Source organism: Camarhynchus parvulus, chromosome 6 (assembly GCF_901933205.1).
Source record: "Camarhynchus parvulus chromosome 6, STF_HiC, whole genome shotgun sequence".
Classification (NCBI taxonomy): Eukaryota; Metazoa; Chordata; class Aves; order Passeriformes; family Thraupidae; genus Camarhynchus; species Camarhynchus parvulus.
The window spans coordinates 29,583,688-29,608,991 of NC_044576.1; the positions used below are offsets into that span (position 1 = coordinate 29,583,688).

The window sequence follows — 25,304 nt, forward strand, 5'->3', positions numbered from 1 at the left end:
TCAATATTTTGATAATGAAGTTGAGAAGTAGCAGCATAAACAACAGAACAATAAAGCACTCATTCTGCCATAATCACAAGTCACAAGGGAAAATAAATATTGGATCTCCCACATCTCAAGCAAAACTTTACTTCATACAAAGTCAGATTTCTGAAATAAATAAGCTGAAGTGTGTCACATTTCCTCATGCCCCAAAGGAATTTGAATCGAAGTTCACTAATATTTGGCATTTTATCCCTTTTTGCGGTGGATCTCCACAGCATCTGAAAGCATTGGTATGTTTTGCTGTGGATCTCCACAGTATCTGAAAGCATTGGTATCTTTTGCTGTGGATCTCCACAGTATCTGAAAGCATTGGTATCTTTTGCTGTGGATCTCCACAGTATCTGAAAGCATTGGTATGTTTTGCTGTGGATCTCCACAGTATCTGAAAGCATTGGTATCTTTTGCTGTGGATCTCCACAGTATCTGAAGCCTGGCTCTCCAGGCTTCCACTATAGGAAAAATTCAGCAGCTGTACTTACGCATTAGGTTGTAAATGTGCTTTTCTGCAACATGTTCCGTAAACAGCTTTATAAGGTCATCTTTTAAGTCTCTGTTTAGCTTGGTTTCTATGTAAAATTTATTCTGGAAAACAAGACAGAAGTTTGTTTCAATTTTGTTTCTCATAATAGCAAATAAAGGAAACTTATTTTTTCTCCCTGAATAAAACCAGTTCAGAATATTAAAGCTGTAGAATATTTCACCTGTAAAGTGTTTCCTTGGTGACTGCATTTAAACTAAATAGAACATTCCTGTAAACAAAAAAAAAATATGGGTGACAAACCTACTTACATACAGCCATATATATGTATTTTATTTTCTGTATCTACAGCTATATCCCCATACTGATCCAGACTGGAGAGCTTGTATACAAAACACTTCATTTTAGAACTTCAAGAAATTTTGTAAATTCTCTTAGCACCAAAATACAGCTGGACATCATGTTTGCAACAAAAGAAAATATTTTATTCCAATGACTAACCATTAAAATAGATGGGTTACAATAATAAACCATCAGCACAACTATCCACTTCTGTGGTTGATTGACAGTCTCAGAGGACAGCCACTCAGAATGCATCAGCTGTGGAAATAAGTGATGCATACAAATCTACACAAAAGTGAACTACATTAAATAGTTTAGGATTCCATTACTTTGACCAATTCAGCATTAATAAAGAATTCATCTCTTTGAGGGAAATTCAAAGATAATTCTGTTCATGAGTTCCTCGAGGGCCCCAGTACCTAATGGTCTATTTGGTATCCATGTTCCATTTCCTGCAATTAACACCAAGATTTCTTGTGTGTGTCTTATTCATAGAGGTGTTTTAAAAGCTGGGGGGAAAAATTTGCTTCAAGACAAATCTCCTCACATTAAAAAGCTAACTTGGAAGTAGAACAGCTGAATTAACTAATTTGGACAAATGGTGTAAAAGAGTAAAACAGACAATCTAACAGAAAATCAACTCAAAAATAATCCACAGGAACACTTATCTGAGAGATTTACTAGAAGAAAGGATATCTTAAGGGAGAAAGGTTTTTCCATGCTTTTAAATCAAGTTTTTCTCCTATTCACTAAAGGATTTAACAAAACCAGAACTCTCAGAACACAGAGCAATCTTCATGTTTTTGTGTGAAACCCATTCTCTTGGCTATTACCAAAACTACAAACACACCATAACAATCTCTCCAGACAGAAATCCCTTAAACCTGTGAGAGAACATTCACCAGCAGTTATTTACCTTTAATAAAGATTGCCTGGTAGAACAAAGGCAATCTGAGGGCTGAATATATGTCCCTATTGTAGTTTACGTTTGTTGCAGTGATGGACAACAGCCTTAAAAAGATGTTTTTCTTCAATTTACAAAACTTGCTGCTGGTGGTTCCCTCTGATACCCTGAATTTATCCTGCCTGTAGAGGTTTAATCAAGGACTAGGACTCAGTTGTTTTCCCTCACCTGAGCCTGTGAACAGAGATTGAGGGAAAGGCTCTGCAGACAGAATATCCTAATTAGAAACAGACTCACTTATTGGTAATGCTTTTGGTCAATGGTGAATTGCCATTGCAACAGAAACCCACAGCAACTAAAGATACACTTCAAGGAAATGTTAAGCTACACACCACACTACAGCCTTTCACCAGAACATTTTCCTAAACCAGTTTGCACAAGATGTGCAAATTATGATGCTTCGTTTTGCTCAGGGGCTAGAAAGCCTAAACTTTTAATTCTAGTAATTTCATTACTAGAAAAGCAACAAAAAACCCCACAACCCAGCAGTTACCAGACAGCACAAACACAGAAGAAATGTCAAATACTCTTCACATTTGCTTACTTGGAAACACCTTTCCAAAAAGATGTTCCACTTTTGTGAGCCTAAATACACAGTGAAAAAGCATCTAACTGAAGTACTTCATTTCCAACCCACAGTGCTGAAAGAAGAGAGCAGAAGAGCTGGCACCTCCCCCATTCTTGTTAGGGGTAAATCAGGAAGATTTTCTGTGTAACTTGTCACTACCAGTGATTACACTGTGCGAGTATTTCTTGAAAAATAAGTCACATAAAGGTCTAACTGACATGTGAAAGGTAAGCAGATGTGAGTAACTGAGAAAGTCAGGTATGATAGAAACATTAATTCTACAGAACACCTTATGATAAAGCAATCTGGCAAATCTTACAAGATAAAACTCAGTTAATATTAAAAGAAGATCAATAAGTACTTGAAAGAAGAAAACACAGTATATAGGTGTGCTTATCACATCATACTCACATATATTTGTGTATAGACACACACAAAATGCCCTCTAGCTGATAAGCAACAAAATGCAATACTCAGTGGGGATAACAGTATTTCAGAGGCAATGAAAACATTTTAACTATCCTAAAACCACAGTGCTCACAAATGTTAGGCTCATATAATGGGATATAATAACAGATTTTCAGCTATATCTCAAAGTAAAATGAAAAACAGAGATTCTATAAGGAAAATATATAACCTAAATTTTATTTTTTATTCAAATGGCAATATTTTTTCATTCATGTGTGTAACATACTGTGATATGTACAATCTGTAAGCACCTAGAATAATCTCACTTAAATTTACAAAACAGTTTTCTGCAAGGAACAAAGCACTGTGTATGAAGCTAACTTCCAGTTTCATTTGCTTTACCTTCAGTTACATCCCTGAACTTCTGAAGGAGCCTAAACCCACAGAACCTCAGAGAGTCTTTTGGCCTCCATGCTTTTCTGACATCTCTGCTGCAGCAGCCTAAGACTGAAAAAATCCATCACCATGTGAAAAAAACCAAAATTGTCCCAGGAAAAGAAGGAAAAAGAAAACTCCCTCAGTTGCAAGGTCAGTCCTCTCAGCCACCCCTCCTGATAAGCTTGGAACCACCCCTTGGTCACCATACACACCCAAGGTAAGAAATCACCTTTCCTGCTTTGGTACATATCAGGAAAGAAAAGTGCTGCTGCTGCTGCTTTTAAGACACACAGGACTAAGACAAAGTATTATGCCATATTCCAATTCTACATAAAAACTTTAGTTTTTCCTCAGCTTCCTAGATTTTAAAAATATTTGAATGCATATTAAAGGTTTTTCTAAGCAGCAATATAATTATCCTTTCAGAACAAAGTCCTCAAGAGCAACATAGCCTTGGAAACCCCTGATTAAAGCAATCAGAGAAATGGAAAGCCTCTTCTCACCTCTGACATAAAGGCAGAGTTTAACAACTTGGTCCACTTCAAAATGCTTTGAAAAGTATCTATTAAAGGAACTGCAAAGCTGTAATTTAGACTGTAATTAGGCTTTCACCTCCTGCAGTTGTTTTTCAATTGTACTTTTGGACTAAAGAGAGGAAACTGTTGTTGCTGTATGAGAAAACTTGGTTAGACACTACAATGTAAGATTCTAAGAGTACCTGTACATAAAAGCACTTCCAAGTGCACACAGAAAAAACTAAGAAACACATTTTTCACCCTGACTTCTCTAGACATATTTCCCACATCGTGCACAACACTGAAATTATTTCAGTGAAAAAGTATGACAGCTAATTTGCCATTAGCCTTATAAACCAGCTGAGCCAAGTCAGCACTGCTTTTGGCAGCAGGAGGAACTGCAGGTAACAGAACCAGAAAAAAGGGCAGATTAGAAGACACCAAGCTCAAGAAAGGCAAATTCCTCTTTTAATGCAACAAATCTGTATGGGAACACAATGCCAAAATACTGTAGCAAGTTACCTAAATTCACTGAAACACAGGAGAGCCTCCTAAAGGCTCCCACTTCCCAAACTCTGTGAAATTACCCATGAGAAAAACTTTGAAGTGTTTGAGGTTTATTTAATCCTTTTTTTTTCTTCTTTTCATTTCTAAGTGATGCCAAAACAAGGACAGTTTCTGGGAGAAGGACAAATTTCAAGCTTAAGTTATTCATTACCACAAAAAAAAAAGTTTTGGTACTTTGACAAAAAGGATGCAGATTATTGGTTTCTGAACCACTCCAAGCACACCTGACAGTTCTATGAACATTATTTTGGCTTCATCCATCCAACACTCTGAATTGCTTTATCAAATGATGAAGATACTTCCAAGCCACATTTCTTCCTGTCTGTTTTGAATCTGTACTATTTGAAAGCAAAAAATAATCATCTCCACAACCTGCCCAAACTAAGAAGCCAAAATTTAACAAGTCAATAAATGATCTCTGTACAAAAAGATATAAATAATGAACTATTTGAGATGGCTTTTTTCGATTTAAAATCAAAACCATTCTCCCCACTCCCAGGAAAGAAGTATTAGGGCAAATCTCAAACTGCAAAACTCTGCATTTAAAAAGCATGGCTTCCCCTTCCTCTCCCCATACAATTTGATCAGTATTGTTAGGCAGGCACCAAAACTAGGCACGAATCTTAAGTTTTACATGTCAGAAGTCATTATAGCTGCATTTTCTTTTCATTTTCAGTCAGCATCTTGTGTATGGACATATTTATTTGAAAAGAATTTTCTAAAACTTACCATATATATGAAAAGAGGCACAATGCTCTGCAATGCTCCCATATACTGTCCAAGAGCTACGTTAAATCTTTCAATATAGAGATCTGGAGGGCTGGCCTGCAAGAAACCGTAAAAGTCAGGTTGTAATTTGAACAAGAGAAAGATCTGGAACAGCATGGGCTATGCTTTCATAGCAAACTCAAACAACTACAAAGGATTTGATACACTAGGTTCACACAAAGCAAGCCACACATCATTCCAGAGTTTCTGCTCTAACTCCCTCCAGCAAAACCAATCTCCCTTCAGTAACTAGGTTTTCCTAGGACTACACATCAGTGCCCAGCACAAGGTCCATTCAATAAGAAATACAGTGAGCTTGTAACAAGCTGACATTTAGCATATGCAAATAAAAACACTCCTTTTTAAAGACCAGAGGTTTGTTTTGAAAGCACCAGCTGTCATGCCTAGAATCCATAACCAAATGTGCACAAATGCTGCAGTGTGTGCTCCCACCCCCCCAAGCTTTCCCTCCACCAGAGCAGGGTGGCATTAAGCTTTGCAGCTGAGCTGGCAAGTGGCACATCCTCCAGCTCCAGGCAATGCTGCCCTCCACAGAAAACCTTTCTAAGTCACTGCTGGGTTACCTCAGCTTCAGCTCCACAAAGAAGAAACATCTTCAAAGAGAATTCTGCATTCAGGTCTCATGCTCCAGGTTAGGCCTGTGGAAATCCAGCCATGCTCCAGCACACAGCATCCCCCTGGAGCCCCAGCCTAAACTTGGCTACACAAAACCTGAAAGAGCTATTTTCTGGCTACAATACCCTATTTCCCAAAGAAGAGGATAAAGAACTTAAAAGATCAGCAGGTGAAGTTAAATTGAGTGGAGAACCAGAAGAACAGGAAGCACTAAGCACTGTTTCTGTTACAATATCCATTTGGAGGCCTGCAGGGGAGCTGCACTGGAGCATTCAGAAGTTCACTTAGATACCCACAGCTGGAAGTGGAGCTACAGCAATGTCTTTCTCCACTATCCACTTCTCCACCCCAATCCTCCTCCTTACACTGCCCTACCTCTGGCCCAACCCCTGCTTTGGTCTCTCCAGAGGGGGCTGGGTGGCTGCCTGAGTTCCTACTTCTCACATATACAGATACACCTATACAAACCCATTGCTTGCCAATGAGAAGCAAAACTTCTCTTCCCCTGCATTGTTCTCCTCTCTGACAGTACCAAGCCAAAAGAAGATGAAGAATACAGCACTAACTGGGACCTTGCAAGAAAACAAGTTCAAAGATTTTCCTAAAGCCAAAGCATCTGTGGCACAAGAAACACTCAAGGCTTAGCTGCAGCTCAACCACCTAATCAGAACTTAACGCTATCTTCACAAACATTTTTCAACTTTTGTATTGACATTCACCAGCAGCCCTAAGAGAAAAGTTAAATTTTATGTTGATATTTTGCTCTATGAAGTATTCTAAGTTTATGACTTTTTTTCCCCTTAAAATAGCTTCTTTTGCCTCCGTTCTTAATATGCTTAATGAACACGTGGATAATTTTCACAGCAAACACCAACACAGAGCAGACAGTTCAGAAAGGAAAGCAAAACTGGCAAAGGAAGAAAGAGTGTTATTCCATATGCAGTTGCCAAAGGCTATATATGGTTATTCCTCATTTTGATCATAAGGTTTTAATCTTATTGCAAATGCAGTTCTCAGGGGTGGCCAAACAAATTTTAGTTCAAAAATGCCAACAACATATAAAAGTGGCTATAAGCTCCAAGGACTCCCTTTCATATATAGCTACATATACAATTTGTTGCAAATAACATGCAATGAAATCTGCATTCTAAGCAGTATGTATTCCTGCTTCACTCCTTTTCAACCTCAACTTTAAATATGGTTATACCCTCTGATTTGTATACAGCTTCTAAGATTAAAGAAAAAGGAAAATTCTACTTGAAAGAACACATCAGACAAAAGGAGACCATAGCCTGACACAGGGCACCACTCTTCTCTCACTGATAGATTGCCATTTTCATTAAAAAAAAAAAACCAAAACAACAATAAAGCCAACAAGAAAAACTACAGTCAGAAGCTGTCTGGGCAGTGGAGATTTAATCCCAGGCAATGGGGGCAGCCAGTATGCCACACTTTTGATAGGGGATATAGGCACTGATATCCTTTTTCCCCTCTGCAGATGAGAACTCTGCTAGCTCAGCTCCCAGAGGTGTCACAGTAAGGGAGGCTGTTTCTGAGAATGGCCTCAGGAGCCTCTCATGGAAGGATACCTGGGAGCTGTCAACCACCACTTTGCCTTGCAATCAAGTGGAAAACAACTGCTCTGGATAAAGACAAAAAAAGCTAAGAGAGGCTGATGGCTTCAGAGGAAGTGCCTCACTAGTGTCAGGCAAGTATCAGGCCTTGGTTTTAACCTCTGCAATGCAGAAATTATGGTGGTGTCTGCTTTATCAGCATGACATGTCACTTTTCACTTTTATTCTCCTGATAGTGTTTCATGTCAAGCCCAAATAGCCAACACAGTAATAGTATTGGACAACAACAAAAAAAAAGCAAGCTGACAATCAAACTCTGCTCAACTAAAGCTTGACTTGTAAACTACCAAAAATACCCAAGCCAAAGAGAAATCAATAATAGTATTTTCACAGCTCATCTATGAATTACTGTAATCTGTGTGGGGAAAACAGAACCATCTGTTTTCTGTTCATCACAGTGTTACTGTACAGCTGCTCCAAACTGCCAGACTGAAATCAATTATTTGCTTCAGCACAGGATCTTTCTCCACATCTCTACATTCACATTTATAGGACAGTAACTGGAGCTGGAATAGTTTTATATAAACTATTTGAATTTTGTAAACTAAAAAGCAGCACATGGCAACAAATTCATGAGTAAACAGAAGTTGCTAAGATTTTTGTATTATGTGGCCATCATTACAACCCAACTTGAATTTAAAATCTACACTTATTCAGATATAGCTATTACAAGAAAAAAAAAAAAAAAAAAAAAAAAAAAAAAAAAAAAAAAAAAACAAAAAAAAAAAAAAACTGCTTTGGCTGACACTTTTTACTCCTGGTTTTAGCCCAGAAAAAGAGAATGCATACATTCAGCTGTTTCAATTACAAGGGATGGGGCAGAATTAAGCCTGACATTTACTTCTTACCACTCCCTAGCAACTATTAAGTGTTTAAACCCACTCCTATCTTACCTGAGGGATGTATTACAGAAGGTATTCAAATATACAAAATACACACTCCTAGCTTAAGGTTTTCCAGGAAAGAAGAGAATCCCTCATTCCTTCACTCCTCATCCTGAATCCCATCAAACTGTCAATTCAGGGGGTTGGGGATGGTATTTTAAGTTCATTGGTTTTTTGGATTGTTTGGGGTTTTAAAATAACACTCAATACAGGGCAGACAGTTTAAATCCTCTCCTACATTTGCTCTTATCTACCACTTGTAGGGTTAAGAACAGTTTTCCAGCAACAATTGTATTGTGTGTATTCACAGGAGCATTGAATGTTTGCTTGGATTTCTCAAACTGATGCAGTTGCATTTGCTCAACATCTTCAGCTTGGTTGTGAGTCAACTGCTTCTTGGAATAAAATATTATGGCTGCTGTTTAAAAGCTGATGTTAACAACACAATTTCATCTCCTTATACAGTGGACATCTCAGCACCAACAGAAATGAGCAGTAACAAGGAAATACATTTGGGAAAGGATTACATACAAGACACAGCCAAACAAAACAAGCAGCTGGAGATCCTGTGTACTAAATTATCCTGTCCTTATTCGAAATCTAATATCTAGGCATTTCAAGGCACTTGTAGGCAAGAAACTATGTATCTGAAAAAGATACGGGTTTTTTGAGCTTGAAAACCAGTCTCAATATCATTCTTAAACTGAACATATGGAATCAGAAGGCAGCTGCTGGCTCAAAACAACTCAGAAACAGCTCACAAGAAAGAAACAGACAACAGTTGTGTGCTTGAGGAACACAAAGTTAATCTGTTTCTGAAGAGCTGTCTGGCACAACCAGCAGTATGTGCAGTAGAGCTTACATTCCTATGGTGAATGGGCAGCTCCATTTTCCTGGGAATACGCTCCCTGCCAAAATGCCAGCACATATGCTGCAGCATCCCTCCCACGCCTGCCAAGTGAAAAGGGAGAATGGCTATGACTACACAAATTAACCTGTTATTCATGTAAGTGGTCTGAATCTTCTAAACCACTCTTTGTTGTTTCTCAAGAAAATATAATTTGTTTACCTTGCCTTGCATTGTAGTTGATGACCAGGTCTATCTCACTAGACATTGGTATTATTAAAACATTTTACAAAAAACAGACATCAAACCAAAGCACAACTGATTCAAACACTGTGCCTTCCTAGTCAAGCCTGCACTCAAACCTGTTCAAAGCCTCATGACATTTTCTCATGTAACTGTCTCACAGCAGGTTCGCAGGTGTGGGCCATGTTCCATACCCATTCTACATGCTAGTAAAACAAAAAGACATTGTATCTAAAGACCATCAGAACTGTGTAGCAGTAAGAAACCTTCAGAAGCTTTTCTATCTATTAAATACAGATTCATTTGTGCTGTACTTGTATCTTTCTGTAATTGCATCAAGGTCTGCAGCCCCAGCGAAGTGTGACAAAACAGATAAACAGGGCTGAAGAGATAAACAAGACTTTCCAAAAAGCTGAAGACAAGAATGCTTCTCTCAGTTTAACTTGCTGATGGTTGTGTCATTTTTAATGGCAATTCTGGCAGTATGGTCACTCCTACTACTTTAAGTCAAAAGGCATCTTTTTGATGTCCACACACAGAGACACAAATATTTATAACACTTCTGGTTTCTACCATCTGAGTTCTAATCATCTATATGAGCTGATTCAGTTAAGTGAATCTCACAGCAATAAATTCACTTTAATATTAAATCTGCTTTTGCTGATACCTTTACCAGGTTCTTTGAGCACCTTAAAGCCCTCACTCAGGACACCTGACTCCCATACACATTCTCCCAAGGAAACTGCAAGTGGGACAATACTTTCATACACTGCACTGACTGGTTTGAGAGCCAAGACAAAAGGCTGAGAAGTTGTAACGATTAATATCAGGCAGGAAACCTTTCTGGCATTGCACAACAAAGACTATAAACCTGCAGGTCCTGGGGGCCAAACAGGAGACATGCAAATCCATCTACAACACCAGTGACTCCTCAGTGCAGTCATGTTTGTTATAAAAAAAAATATAATTCATCATCATAAAAAAACCCCACCACAAAGAGAAAACAACAGATCCCCTTTTCTCTCTCCTCTAGATAAATAAAAGGTGGAACATGACAGCCCTCAATCATTTCAAAAAGGAAGCACTGAGTTTATTCTAACTAAAAGAAAAATATTGCACTGCACCTGCACAAAAAAGCTACATTTGTAACAAGCAGGCTCAAAGCCACAGCACATTTTGACTGTCAATGCTTTGAGTACTTTCCAGCATCTTTTGCTGAAGTGCTAATGGGTAAAGTGCTTGATTTTAAATTACTTTATCAGAGTGCATAAGAATAAATTAAGCCAGAAACACCAGTGCCTAATGCAAATACAGTTCTACTCATTTTAAAGAGATGTATTTAATTTGAAAGCATATGTTTGTGTATCCACCCTAGCTCATACATCTGAATGACTCAGCAATTACCCACAAAAACAGATGACATTATTTTAAACCACAACATAATGAACCATGTCCATTACCAGTGAAATGTTTCCAAATAAAGCATCTTAGAAAAATCACCTGTACGCTACAGGCTTCACAGACCTCAAGACAACAGGAAACAAGTTAATTTGTGTTTTCTGCAGTGACACGTTATTTTTTTTAAGCTGACAAAATCCAAAATTCCAATCAGCTCAGGAATTATGGAGATTGAATTCTCAATTACTGCAAGTCCACATGGTAAAACTCTGTCTTAACTAATGCAGAGAAGCTAGTCAGACATCAGCTGCAGGAAAGGAAAGCAATCCTTGCTGTGAGTCTCTCCCTAGCAGTCTGAAGAGGGGATCATTAACTGACTGATACAGTAATGAGGGAGCTGGAAGTGGCTTTGCATCCAGGAGGCCCCAAATCAGCCTGGTGACAAGCAATTCATCTCCTCTAAATGTACCATTACTCAGCAGGCACTGAGTGTAGATTTAAAATTCACTGCTCTTCACCCAATGTCCAACAGGCAGAATACACCAGCCCAGCCACATTTTCCTGTGGCCTCTGCCACCACTGACAGTAACTCTCTCGAGCTGAAAAGCTGTGAAACAATCCCTCAGGAACACACAGGGCAACAAACACCAACACCACACAAGCTCTCCTGCAGTGTGGAAAAGCAGAAGTCACACAGGATGACCAGGGTTTGTTCTGAGTGTCCCAGCACAGGACACCCAGGCTCAGGACACACACACAAGTGTTCATCACTCTGCTGACTCCAGCTGTGGCAGGCAAGCACAGGGCTACACACACAGGGAAGGGGGCAATAAATATATATATACATAGGGAGTTTCTGCAGTGAATGCCCCGAAGAGAGAAACCAAACTCCATTAAGACTAAATCCATGCAAGAGCAAGTCTGACCAGTCCCCTGAGGTGCTCCCACTTTTACTGTTTGGTATCTGGGTTTTACTGGTTTGGCTGTTGATGAGTGGTTCCTGTAGGAGACAGCTTGCTCTGGCATGTTGGTTACATGCAGACACACTGCAGCCCACTTGCTCCATTTAACTGTTACACTGCTATGCAAAGAAAGTGCTGCCCTGTCCAGAGAAAGGCATTGCATTTGTCTGCCATTTCAGTTTCTATAACCACCTGTTTTCTTACACATACCAACATTCCTGCTTCTACTGGGCTACCTTTGCATCTCTGAACATTAAAAACCAACAACCTGCATCAAGTCATAGCTTGCCAAATAATCAGAACTCTTAAATGTTGTTGGCAGGTGAATGAGATTATGTCAAAAAGCAAAAAACCACAAACTGTTCATTAAAAGGATTCATATATATAGGCTTTTTCATAGTTTGCCTGTGGGAACCAGAAACTTCTAAGTAGTTTGCTATTGTTGCTGGGGTAAAGATCTAGAACTGCATTTTCAACATAAATTCCGGGTGACTGAATGTCACCAAAATGTACTAAGATCAAAGAAGTATCAGAATAATAAAATATATTGTAGTAATTTCTTAAGAGTAAATTTCACAACCCACAGCTAAAACAGTTTCTTTATAGAATAATTTTTTGAGGCACGTGAGAGCTTTACCTCCAGCAGCTCAAAAAAATCCATTTGTCATCCAAAAGCCAAGTGATGTTCACACGTCAGACAAAACCCACATGATACACTCAAGGATGGTATTGTGTTATATTACAGGTGTGTCTAACCCACATAAGGAAGCTTTTGCAAGGCTAAGATTGCATTAAACAGTTGTCTCAATTATTCTTTTAACAAGCTGATTTTCAGAAGGCAGCCTTGTTTTTAGGCAGAAATATTTAGGCTCATATGTGCTAAAACAAACTTTAAAATCAGCTGCCTCAGTTTTGGGACTTAAGAGAAAATAGTCAAGGATTAGCAAGTAAAGAATTTGGGGTATTCCCAAATTCAAATCAAACTAAAGCCGTGTATAACTATGGGATATATCAGAAGAACTGGCCAAACCTGTATAGCTGAAATGATTCATAGTTCTCACAAACAGAAGAAAAAAGGCTGTACCAGCTCAGCAGAACCAAGGGAAGGCTTTATTTTAAATACTACATTCACCAGCTCCAAGCAATTTTTACAGAACACTGAGGCTGTCACTCCATGAGGAATAAAGAGACCATAGAAGAGAAAAGAAGAAAGAACCTAGCAAATACCATGCCTGTTAAATTTCTTTATAAAGAAGCCACAAGAAGAAAACAGTGCAACAAAAAGGACATCAGAGAGACCACAGTGCTATGTATTTTGGGAATGCACGTTTAGCCACAAATATCTGATGCAGTTAAAGCATTAAGACTGCTTTGAGTTGACCTAAATTAGTTATCAATGTGTGAGAAGCACTGAAGAAGCTGCTGTAGTTTAGGCTTTCCTTGTATTTGGCTTCTCTACTTCATGCACTGCAAATCAGTACAGAACTCAAACATCAGCTATAGAAGTGAAAAAAGCTTCAGGGAAAAAAATCAAGCAGTGCTGCTGCTACAACAGTGACAATTTCAAGCACACATCTGGAGATTCTAGTCTAAAAGGAATGTTCAACAAGGTATACACATGAAAACAACCACGGATGCACAGGTAAGATGCAGAGAAGGATAGGGGTATACAAACTGTATATAGTAAGACTGCTGTAAACCACTGACATCTACAGATAGGCAAGAAAAATGCAGAATAAGCTTTAACAGAACTCCATATGCAGTAATTCTTAACTTATACTTCACAATCTATATTTAATTCATTAAATTTTTTCCTTTAGATCTTCCCTTTTGTGCTGCTTTTGGTTGCACAAGCACCATAAACAGTTTATACAGATTTACACAGGAATGGCAGACATTTATCTCATGCGCTCAGATCACTTTGACTGACGTATTTACACCTCAGATGATACTTAAGATTTCCCATTATCCATTCTTTCATTCGATATCATTTATTTAGGTTTAGCCAGTGCTCTCCACATGGCTGAGATCTCCAAGTTCTGGCAGTGCCATATCTTTGGATCTAGTAGTTGGTTTTCAGTCTGACAGCCCATTAGTGAGTGAAGTAGCTGACAATTTTGTAAGTTAATGTAAATCAGTCATAATAGCAATCCCCTCCACGGGCCACCTACATACTGCTCTGATATAATCACAGATCCCAGGAAAGAGAATTAGATTGTGCAGCTTCTTACCTGCAGCTCCTTTGAGACTCTCTCTAAGTGGTTAGTTATCTTTTTTATTAGGTCACTATACATCTGTTCCGAATGCTGCTGGCATACACACTTATACACACAACTGCAGAAACAAATATAGGAACAAACAATGAACTTACAACAGTTTGCAATGAAAGGTAACAAACTTCAAAACATTTTGTTCAAGTTTTAATTTAGAGGATTATAGAGTTAATAGAATGATTGTTGAACTTTTAAATACAGTCCTAAGGTTGGAATGAGCTCCACTAGGCTCTTAGGGCTCCCTGGAGACTCCAGGGTGTCTATCCCGTTCCCCCTCCCCAACTTCATTTTAATTTACAATGAGTTCTCTTACAGTGCACTTCCAAACAGCCAGGACAATTCTGTCAACAGCACACTCCTGCTTCTGCTTTTGTCTCTCTTTTGTGAATGAAGTCTCCATTAAAATAAGCAGGTTTAACAATTCTGTGAATATTCTAGGGCAAAACCCTCACTAAAAGAAGGGGAATGCTGCCAAGTATCATAGAAGTAGCATGAAAACCATGGTAGTGTTAAAAAGAAATAGCAAAAATTCTACAATTACAGATCCAAGCATGCTTCTCCATTCTTTGTTACTTAAATTCTAAGAAAATTCTACACTTTCATAATAAAGAAAGATGAAGAAAAAGGGCAATAAAACTAATTCTGCATTCTATGGCTTTGCTGTGTTATGTCTGGTCTTCAGTGCCACCTTTGATTCTTAAGAACACTTTATTGCTTTCATATTGCAATATAACATCTGCAAAACAAGGCTATTCATTGAAGACATATTTACACAAGCTGTAAAACAAATACATTTATTATTTTCAGCAAGAGGTTATTGGAGTAGTCATCACTGTCAGGACTAACACCAACATTCATCTGTACCAAGCAGCTTTTACTCCTCAGTCAGAATTTCAAAATTTAGCTGCCAAATCCATGAGGCCCAGGGAGACTTCACCTGGTATCCTGGGCAAGTCACATCTCTGTTCTGCTCCCCTCTCCACTCCTGTGTACCAAGAACTGGGACAGCAAGCAATTTAGGCCAGAAACTGCTCTTAGGACAACTGATTTCCAGGGAGGTCCAGATCCCAGCCTTGAATTCTGCTGGCTTTAAACGGCCCCAAAAGCACAAATAGGGCTATGGGACAGCTACACTGTATCTCTGTAGGGGAACTGTGACTCTCCAATTCTCTTCTCAGAAGATGGCACAAAAACAGGCAAACTACAAAGATGGCAAAAGTCTGCTTATTTGGTGAACTATGTTATTTGTTAAAAACCAAAAGATACCCTACAGCTCTCATATTATTATATTTTAAAAATACTGAGCATCTCTAGTTTGCTGTTATTTATACATTATCAGTCAAGGTCATTCTTTTTCTTTCATATCAAGTTCACCAATAGCAGATCCTTTACATGCAAATGCAAAAGATATTTTGGTGTAATGCTTTTTGCCAAGAGCAAAAATATCAGTTTGGTTTGGATCAAAGAGAGAAACACTGATAAGAAAAGTGAGACTGATTTTTGTGATCTCTTACAAAATCAGCCAGCTGGGTAACCCCAGCAGATGGCCACACATTTGTTTGCTGCACAGCTAACCAGTACACAGCCACTTCCACAAGCTGACTGCTTTATTTGTATGCAACTAGACTGGTATTTAAAGAACACTTCTCCTTAGTGCTACACACACTATTGCTGCCTATTTCTGCAACATGTTCTGTAGTCAAACACCAGTCTTTCCATGTACACACAGGGTGTGTTTACATTTGATTTGAACACTTCTACTTAGAGGTTCCTTCTCCATTCTGAGATCCTGTTTTCAGTTCATGATTGTGAGCTAATTCTGTGAATCATCCTTGCCCTGATATTACCCAAAAGAAGTCACAAGCTTGTTAGTTCTTTAACATAACCAAATGCCTTAGGAAAAGGAAATCCCAAAAAGGACATGAAGAGGGTAAGCAGTGGATGAATATCCAAGCTCTCCTGAGGAACAGAATACTGCACTGCATCTGGGAGGCAGTGGAGACTGCCAGAAGGACAACTTAGCTGCTCATGTTTTCCTCATCTCAAACCTTCCTTCACACCTCTCTGCCAATTTATCCAACCCTTTTGTAACTGGAAGTGACTATGCACAGGCAGGCTTTGGACTCAGTTGAAACACTAATGACACTTTGATAGTTTACAGATAAACTGCTCCATGGTAAATATCTGCAGCGACATCTTGGAAGTTACCTCCCAGCTCTCACTTCTGGGGAGTAAACACCTACAGCTAACACTGACCATGTCAAATGTAGCAAATACCCAAATATTTGGGGATCTAATAATGTACTTGAGTTTGCATTATGGAAAACTCGACTCCTTTAGTCAGCACAAAGATGATCAAGAATACTACTGTATTTTCATGTCAGTTTCACTGTAAAGAAAAAAAATATATACATGTAGCTGTTTGAACCACTTCAAGAAACATTCCACTTTTCAGACTAAAGAACTGGCTTAGAAGCTGAGATCTTAACTCCAAGTCTGCTACAGATTCTCAAAAATACTCCAAGCAAACATCCTTATTAAATTCCAATTTTTAAAAATATCAATTATCCTTCCCTTGCCAATCTATCTTGTCCAGATTCTCAACCAAATGAACAGTCTAAAAATATTTTTAAAAAACCAAAATCAATCTCCTGGTTGAAAGAGGCTCTGGCAGAGTAATTATAACCCCAGACATAATTTTTAAAGGAAAACTGACACATCAGTTTTACCAGTAACACTAAACTATGGAAAATTTTTAGTTTTGGTAATAGTAAAATATATCCAACAGATATCCATGCATCATTACAGTCCTGCACTAAGTGCCCCAGATGTACAGGGCTTATCCACGAGAAACTCAAAACCCAGTATTCTTTCAGTAAATAAAACTTTTGAGGAGTAGAAAGATGACAAGGATGAAGTCCAGTTATCTGCAAACCATAACTAGGTTTAATTAAACCATTAACTTTGCACACCTACTCATTATCAGAGATCACTTTTGAGAGATCTCTTACTGCAGACTGTTTGCACATTGGGATTTCCAGCTGGGAAAGGATTCTGATTACTTACACTAAAGCTGGCTCTCTTAATTCAAACAGCCATCTCAATTATTTATACACATGATGATTGATCTCTGAGTCCTGATAAAAGCAGTTCCAAAAGTCTGCAGAGGAAAGAGGAAGTTTCTTCAAGTTTTCAATGGAAACTAAGGGGAAAAATGGAATACCTGCCTTTCTTAATCCAAAGTTTTAAACTGCAGAGGCAAAGTGGCTAAAAGGAGGTGGCCATGAGATAACAGAGCTGAAAGTCTCTAAAACCAGCCATCAGTGACTGGAGCTGGCAGCATTATTCCACAGAGGGCAACACTCTGGTGAAGAAAAGCAAGACAGCAGCAGCACAGTTGTGCAAGGGCCAGGGGTTTTAACAGCATCTTGGGCAGTAAACCCAGAGCAGTCACCCACTTTCCATCCTGTTCACCAACACCCTGAATACCTGCTATCCACAGAACAAACATCTCCATTTTAGTTCATCTCTTAAGAAACTGCCAGGTCTCTAGAGCATTTAGCATTTTGGTTTGGAGCAGCAGTGTGATGGGAAAGCAAACCCCCCACCATCCCCATACTGAGCACTGGTTTAGCCTGAAGGCAGGTCTGGTGTGTGATTAGACCCCTTTCAAACCAAACTGCAGCTCCAAGACAGCTGCAGCCCAAGCTTCTCCAGACAAGAATGGAGATCCAAAGGAGTGTCCTTCAAACTGCCTGGAACTTGCCAAGGGGAGAACACACCAAAACACTTGAGGCAAAGCACACAAATGACAATCTACATCAAAGGACCTTGGCACCAGATGCTTCTATTTCCTTCTACACATCAACCACACCAAATTGGTTCCTATTAGCTATCATAAAGAAGACTTTTGATACATTAAGTCAACTGCTTACCATGCCAATTTCTTTGAAGAAAAGGATGTTGAGTCTTTAATAATTTCCTAGGACATTACACTAAGCAACTGTGATGGGGTTTATTTTAATGTTAGTGTTTTCAGTATTTCAGCATTTTAATTCTTTAGCATTTATTCCTGTTAACATGGTATGTCAAGATATGTATCTATTATTCACTCTATTTAAACACTACTGTATTTCACATGACTTTCCCATCTGTCTCCCCAAAGGTACAAAATATGACATATGCATAAACCACAAAATCAAATAAACATTTTCTTTTAAAGATAAAATAAGTTATGTAGCATTTAAAGTATTTCCTTACCTGTATATTTGTTCATAGGAGATAGGGATGTAGTCACCAGGACTCTGAGTTAAAAGCTGATCTATGGCACTGTCCAACTTTGGCCAATATGTGCTCTTATAGTCTTCAATTGTTATAACATTCATTACTGCAAGAAAAAGACAAGAATACATTTAGTAACTTCACCTAAAAGACCAGAAACAAGTGAACACTCTGCGATTTCAGATCACACCAATAACATGGCCAAAAAACCTGGGAACAGCTCACTTCCACCTAATAAAAAACCTAATTTAAAACTAAAGCCCAGACTTGAATTTGTACCTCTGTATTTACAAAAAATAAAAGCAGAAAAACCTACCAAATCAGTGCTTTGGTATTTCCCTGGGGCCTAAGTAACATGGAAAAGTAAACTCCTGGGAATTCTAACATGAAAATATAATAATAAAAATCTATAAAATTATTAGTTCAGACTGATAAATTATCTAACTTTGTGGCAGTTCAGAATCGATCATTAACATGGCATCTTCACATTCAGGAGAACAAGCTCTGGCCAAGACTGGTAGGTTTTTGAATATTCCTTCCCAGCAGATGTATTCATTTCACAAGTCTCAGGTGGGACCAGCAGCTTCCTTGGTCTAAAACATGATGCAATTCCCTCTGCCTTCAACTGCAGTTAGGCTTCCAGGCAACTTTTCTGAATCTGCATTACAGCTCCCCTCTAGCAGGGACAATTACACTCCTCCTGCAGATAAAGATCACCAGAGGGAAGAACAGGAGGTGTTTAAATTAGGGTTCCCCACTGCTCCCTGAGCTTCCTCCTGAGCTTCCCAACTGCACCTTCTTGCACCAGTGACTCAGGGCACCTTCCCAGCCACAGGAGGGTTTGGATATCTCTCTTTTCAGGGAGGATTTCTGAACCAACCACTTGTGGCTCAGTTCCAACATGTTCACACCCTCCCTTCAGGGGTTACTCGCAGCACTTCCTCGCTGCCTTGTCACACCACCACAGCTTCACAGCACCCACTCAAAAAAGCCCTCAGCAACCACCAGCACCTCAGTCAAATCTGTGATTTGAATCCAAGCAATGAAATCAAAGCAAATCTATCAAAACAAAAGGGGATCAAAACTATCCAGCCCAGGAAATCTAGAATAACTTCTTCATTTGAACTCCACTAAATGGAACAGAGAATAAAGATACTTCTCACCCCACACAGACCATTTTAGACACAACACTGGAAAGAAATATTTTGGTTAGCAGTGAATTTTAAATATGCATTTAAATGTAGATTCACTGATGGGTTTCAATATTTCAAAATATTGAAATACCTTTCAATATTTTTGAAAGGTATTTTCAAAGGGGTTGAAAGGAGCTGAGTGAGTGAGTCACTTTTGGCAGCATTATAAAGAGCAATTGTAAGGAAATTGGCAAAACAGTTATGAGTATCATGAGGAAAATAGAAGACTGTAAAGAGAAGATGGAATAGAGAGAGGTATGAGACATGGAAGTGTTGGAACTCTATCTGCAGGAGCAAGTATTACAGATTTGTGTGCTATGTTAGGGTATTTTAGCCAGAAACTTTGCTTAGAGGAGGATGTTAGTGCAGCACTCCGGCTCCTCTTCATCCAGCTGCAGCCATTGGTGCCCTCTTGCTTCACAGCTGCTACAGAATCAGACCTAGTTATCCTAAAAGTGTCTGAGCAGTGACCAGGTCCCCTCTACCTGGGCTGCAGGACACTGCCCCAAGAGCCCAGGCTGCCACCTGAAAGGACACCACTGCTTGCCAACGAGAGAGTCAAGGTCACAGGGCTGACTACACAACCATCAGGATTTCAGTTAACAAGTCCAACAAGTCAGCTTCCCCATGAAAGAGCAGCCATGCAGTCAGCAACAGCAGAGCACCTCCCTGGCAATAAACTCAGCCCCTGTTCCTTGTCTTGCAATGCCTTGTTTGAGCTCTCATCCCCTACACAGCCCACACTCCAGGCAGATGTTCTCAGCAGCAGCTCCACACAGCACCTTTACTATTCCTGCTTACACTCTGCAGCAAAATCTGAGCTTTTTTTTTACTTTGCTACCCCAACAAAGATGGGCCTCCACAGAACCACTCAGCTTAATATTTTCCACAGAAAATATTAAGCTGAAGTCAGCATAAACATTAGACCAAGTCTTGCTTTTAAGATTTCAATGTATAATCACACCCACATCTGGTTTAACATATTAAATGAGCCCTATTAATTTGAAAGAAAATAGCCAAGGAAGATTTGGGAACACTGCAAAATAATTTTAACAGGCTGTTGAGATGTTAATTTTTTATATTTTTTTACAATATGGAAAAAGAAAGCAGCAGCAGACAGGAAGGTCTGCCCATTAGACATGCTGCACAGGTAAAGGACAAAACACTTTTACAAAAAGCCCCATGAGACTTGCACAGAAAAGTCTGCATAGAAAATTTACTGATAAATTCACAGTAACATTCCAGAAAAGCTTCATTCTCATTCAAAAGTCTTTTACAAGTACTATGTAATTTGATTTCCACACTTCAGTTCTGAAACTAAGCCAACCACAATATTTACATAGCTAAAAGTCCAAGACTGCAAACTGAACAATCCCTATTTTTATTCTTCTAATCCAGAAAACAAAGTACTTTAAAATTTTAATAACTATCACAAGTTAGTAAAGTCCTTTTTCTCCTGGCAGCTCTTACACACACAGAAGCGAAGGGTGGCCTGAAGACCCTCCAACTACAAGCTCTGCAACAAGGTCGAGCCCAGCAAGGAAGGAATCAGATCCTCAGCAAGGAAAGACAGATTGTCCCTTAATTTTTTATTTTTCTCTCTTTTTAGGATGTCATGCTTAAATGCTTATCCCTACAGTAGGTGTTCAAGATTTAAAAGGATTTGCCCAAGAGTTTGCACTCCCAAACTGCAATTGAGTTGGTTTCTGGGAAGTGACACTGATATTTTGTAAGAAAGCATGCTAGAATGCTGGATTTTATCCAACTCCAGCAAGACTGGGGAGGTGGGGCTGGGAGAGAAGTCAGTCCAACAGAATCGAAAGAAGTCAGTAATTTCCAGAGAATTCAGCATTTTCTAGAAAATTATTAAAGACTTCACAAATGAATCTTGAGCAACAACTGCTGCTTTTCCATACAAAAAAAAAGTTCAAAAATAAAACTTTAGGTGAAATGCAGCAGTGAAACCATTTCAGTAAAAAAGAATATGCATGAGCTATCATAACCTAGATATATCAGTATTATAGTCATAATGGAAACACAGTCTGCTTCAACCTACCAAATTCTTTGATATCAACTTCAATGAAAAGAATGGCAAAACCCACTAAGACTTAAAAAACAAAAAACAAAAAAATATAGCCCATCAAGAGTAGGTATACATCCCCCATGAAACTGGTAATAAAACCTTGCACACACTCACTTTTTCAAATCTGTAGCTAAAAAGCAAGAGACAGAGCAGGATGGCTGATCCAACCTACTGCCAAGTATGCAGACAGCAGTCTGACAATTATCTGTCATTTATTCTGGCAATCAAAAGGAAAGAAAGCAACTAAGCATCTTCCAGAAGCTGCATTTCATCTCAGCAAGTGAGATACATGAAACTTTACTGCTCAATTAGCAGTGCACCCTACAATCCTCAATATTTTGCTGAAGTGTACAAACTCTTCAGGCAGCTGTCCAAGAGTCATGTACAGACTGTGGCCCTGTGCTTTCCTGTTTCTCAGCCCCCATGTGCATGTTTTCACAATAGATTTTGCTCTGCCCCCCTGCCTGACACATCCCAGCATACATTAGCAAGTTTATGAGTTTGCCCCGTGGTTGGCTTCCAATTCTATTCTATTTTTATAACCTGTTTCTCAGCCTGCATGAAGGCTGGTTAGTAAAAGTAACTTTTTCTTCACCAGACCATTGCCCACGCAGCAATGCACACACACTGCACTGAGCAATGTTATGCAACAGGGAAGGCAGCAGATTTAGTGGATATGCCAGTGCACACAGCTACATGTGCCTGTCCCAAATGGCACTGGCATCAACATCATTTATTACCGCTCTTTCTTGAAAAGGAGGAAAAAAACAAAATGGAAACTCTTCATTGTTCACCTCAATCACATTATGCTGCAATTACTGTTATAGAAGAGTTCTTCTTAAAGTACTAAAAGTTCTTCACCTTCTCTTCTCCCTCATGAACTTTGAAAAATACTTTTCACAACACTACTGCTTTATCAATCCACAGCTATGACTGAAGCTGATCAACGTAAATATTTAGTTTTAAGTTTAGTACAACATAGAAGTTCTTCTTAAGTTTCTTTAAGTAGAAGAAAAGCTATTAAAGAACAACTATTAAATGAACTATGCATTATTCTAATTTTAGCTCTCAGTCTTACCAAAATCTCAAGGAAGGAGAACTGGATTTAGCCTCTTTGAAAGACAGGAAGGATACTCTGTCCAGGACAGCCTCTGCATCATGAAGCAAGGCTTCAAGTTGTTGCTCATCCAGCTGCAGAACTGCCTTATGCAGCAGAGAACAGACAACTTTTCCATCAAGCTTGGGACTGGCAAACTTCTCTACACGTGTTCTGCCATCAGTGGGACATAGCAGGCAGGAGGGATCCAGCACACACTGATTCCCTCCTAGGAAACACTTATATCCAAAGAGACCCTTCTCCCTTTTTCTATGGGTGAAAATTAAACAAAGATGATTAAGGGATCCTCTCTCAGAGCCAGGATAAGAACATGCAGGAGCCCACCTCAGCTCCTTGAGGTTCTCAGTCAATACCACCTCACTGGACTTGTTCTGTTCACTTACATGTACCATCACAGCTGTCCACAGCACAAAGGTGTGGAAAAGTTCTAATGAACTTCACTTAGAGAATTCTCTGTTTTCCAGGAAAATAATTTAAAAAAAAATCAGTAAAATATTATGTTGGGATACCCATGCTGAAGAAGTGAAAACATGAACTCCAAAACCACACCCTAAGCAAAACCATGCTGCTGCTTCTCCCCCTCAGACATAAATTGTGGATTAGCTGGAAAATCACCTTCCCACTTGCTGGAGATCCAGCTTGAAAACCATTTTGATTGTGAAACACAAAGAAAAACTAAGATTCTGAATGTCTGGAGTAAGACTTCAAGAGCCTAGTTTAGCAAGGCTGAACAACATCTCATTTCAACTGTCTCCAGGGTTTAGAAGCCACCCCAAGGTACCTGGAGACCTGACAAGCAAGGCAGGCAAAATGCCAGGGAGCTCACAGAGCCTGGGAGTCTTAACTTCAAAGCAGCCAGCCTTGGCCATGTGCCATAAAAGCCAGGCTTACCCGAGAAGCAGAAATCCAGAAGCCTGAACTTTGAGCTTTTGATCACCTCGGGACATGGACAGGTGAGAGAGCACTGGGGAAAGCAGGGAGAACACACAACATGCATTTCCCATCTAAATTTTATCATGGCAATCACGTCTGCACTTCCAGGAATGCTTTTAACTAGCCAAATCCAAGTTTTCCAGTGGTCCATGAGAAAAAAATGGTCTATTTTGCCTAGAAAGGTGACTTTTGGAAAAAAAGTAGAACTAAAATGTACAGCAAAAAATCTTCCATTCCCTCGATCTTAACTCAGAAAAAAATAACGAGAAAATACTATTTTTGTTAGAAGCTACATGCAAAAGTCATTTTGGAACCCCCAAAGCCAGGACAGATGGAGCTCTGAACAACCTGGTCTAGAGGAAGGTGTCCCTGCTCAAGCAGGGGGCTCAGAACAATATGGTCATTAAGCCCCTTCCAACCCAAACCATTCTCTGATGTTATGATTCTATTTTTGGGGCTAACTTGGGTAAATTAACCCCCTGTGGTTTGCAGATACTCATCCCTTCCGGGACAGCACGGCCCTTCCAGGGGCTCTGCCCACAGCTGCCAGCAGCAATCCCAAACAGGCTTCCAGTTCATCTCTAGGTTTTTCTAGGCTGAGAGATAAAGTGTATAGGAAAAGTCAGAGCTAAAAGGCTTCAGAAGGAGCAGCGGCCGAGAGCCCTGCCCACGCTCACTCTCCCAGCTCTACAGCCACATGCACCGTGACAGCGAAGCACAAGTTGGGGCGCTATGCGAGCAAAGGCTATTTTCGCCTTCCAAGGCGCCTTATCCCGTCTGACTTCGCTTCGAGAACCTCTCGAGGCGAGACCCAGGTCTGGGCAGGAAAGAGCGGAGCCCCACAGGGGAGCGGGGGCAGCGGGTTCAGCACAGCGGCAGCAGCAGCAGGCGGGGCCCCCCCGTGCCCAGGCCCGGCTCACTCACGGAACTTGGAGGTCGAGGCGCTGATGTTGATGGCGGCGATGGCCCCGGCCGCCCCCACCCTGCCGGCGGCAGTCCCCGGCTCGCAGCCCCGCAGCCCCGCTCCGTTGTGCTCGGGCCCCGCGGGGCGCGGCGGCCCGGCCGGCGGCAGCAGCCGCTCGCCGAGCAGGTGCCGCCCGTAACCGCCCGCGCCCCAGTTGTTGTGGTTCTGGTCGTCCATCATGGCCTCGCCGCCGCCTTCCTCTTCCATGCTCTCCTCCTCCATGGCGGGCGCCTGGCTGCAGGAGCGGGGCGGGATCAGCGCCCGCCGCCCATCGCCGCCGCCTCAGGCCCGGCGGGGCTCGGCGGGCTCGGCCCGGGCCCCAGCCCAGCTCCGGCCGCGCCGCGCGACACTTCGCGCCGGGCGGAAGGCGGCATCCGCGCCGGGCGGCACCGCCGCGGGGCATGCTGGGGGATGTAGTCCTGTGGGGCGGAGCGACTGGCGGGGCGCGGAAAGAGGCGCGGCCGTCGCGGGCTCCGTCCCCGGCCGCGCCCGGGGTTCGCTCTCCGCGGTTCCCCGAGGGCAGGGCGGGTTTGTCTGGAGCGAGGAGGCTACAGCAGGCCCCGCGCGGTGAGCGGGCCCCGTGCCCACAGCGCCCCCTGGCGGGAGCGCGGCGGCCGTGAGGGGCCGGCTCTCAGGAAAAGGGACCGAATACGGTCGGGATGTCGCTTGTCACACCGTGTCCCCGCTCCTCGGCACCACCGCGACCCTGCGAGGTGTCCCTGCCCATGGCGGGCTTGGAAACAAACCATCCTTAAAGTCCCTT

General features: G+C 40.7%; 1 protein-coding gene across 2 annotated transcripts in view; it reads right to left on the reverse strand.

Moving 5' to 3' along the window:
- The window catches only part of CACUL1 (CDK2 associated cullin domain 1), a 41,326-nt gene extending 16,447 nt beyond the window's left edge, over window positions 1–24,879 (reverse strand). Inside the window, exons 1-5 of one of the 2 annotated variants that reach the window (XM_030950998.1) lie at window positions 24,502–24,879; window positions 18,231–18,357; window positions 13,929–14,031; window positions 5,055–5,150; window positions 525–627 (exon numbers count right to left, since the gene is read on the reverse strand). In XM_030950998.1, coding sequence (XP_030806858.1) covers window positions 525–627; window positions 5,055–5,150; window positions 13,929–14,031; window positions 18,231–18,357; window positions 24,502–24,763 — 691 coding nt within the window. In that variant the 5' untranslated portion in view covers window positions 24,764–24,879. The remainder of the gene's footprint in view (window positions 1–524; window positions 628–5,054; window positions 5,151–13,928; window positions 14,032–18,230; window positions 18,358–24,501) is intronic. The other variant, XM_030950999.1, reaches the window with a different exon arrangement.
- Window positions 24,880–25,304: the final 425 nt, after the last annotated feature.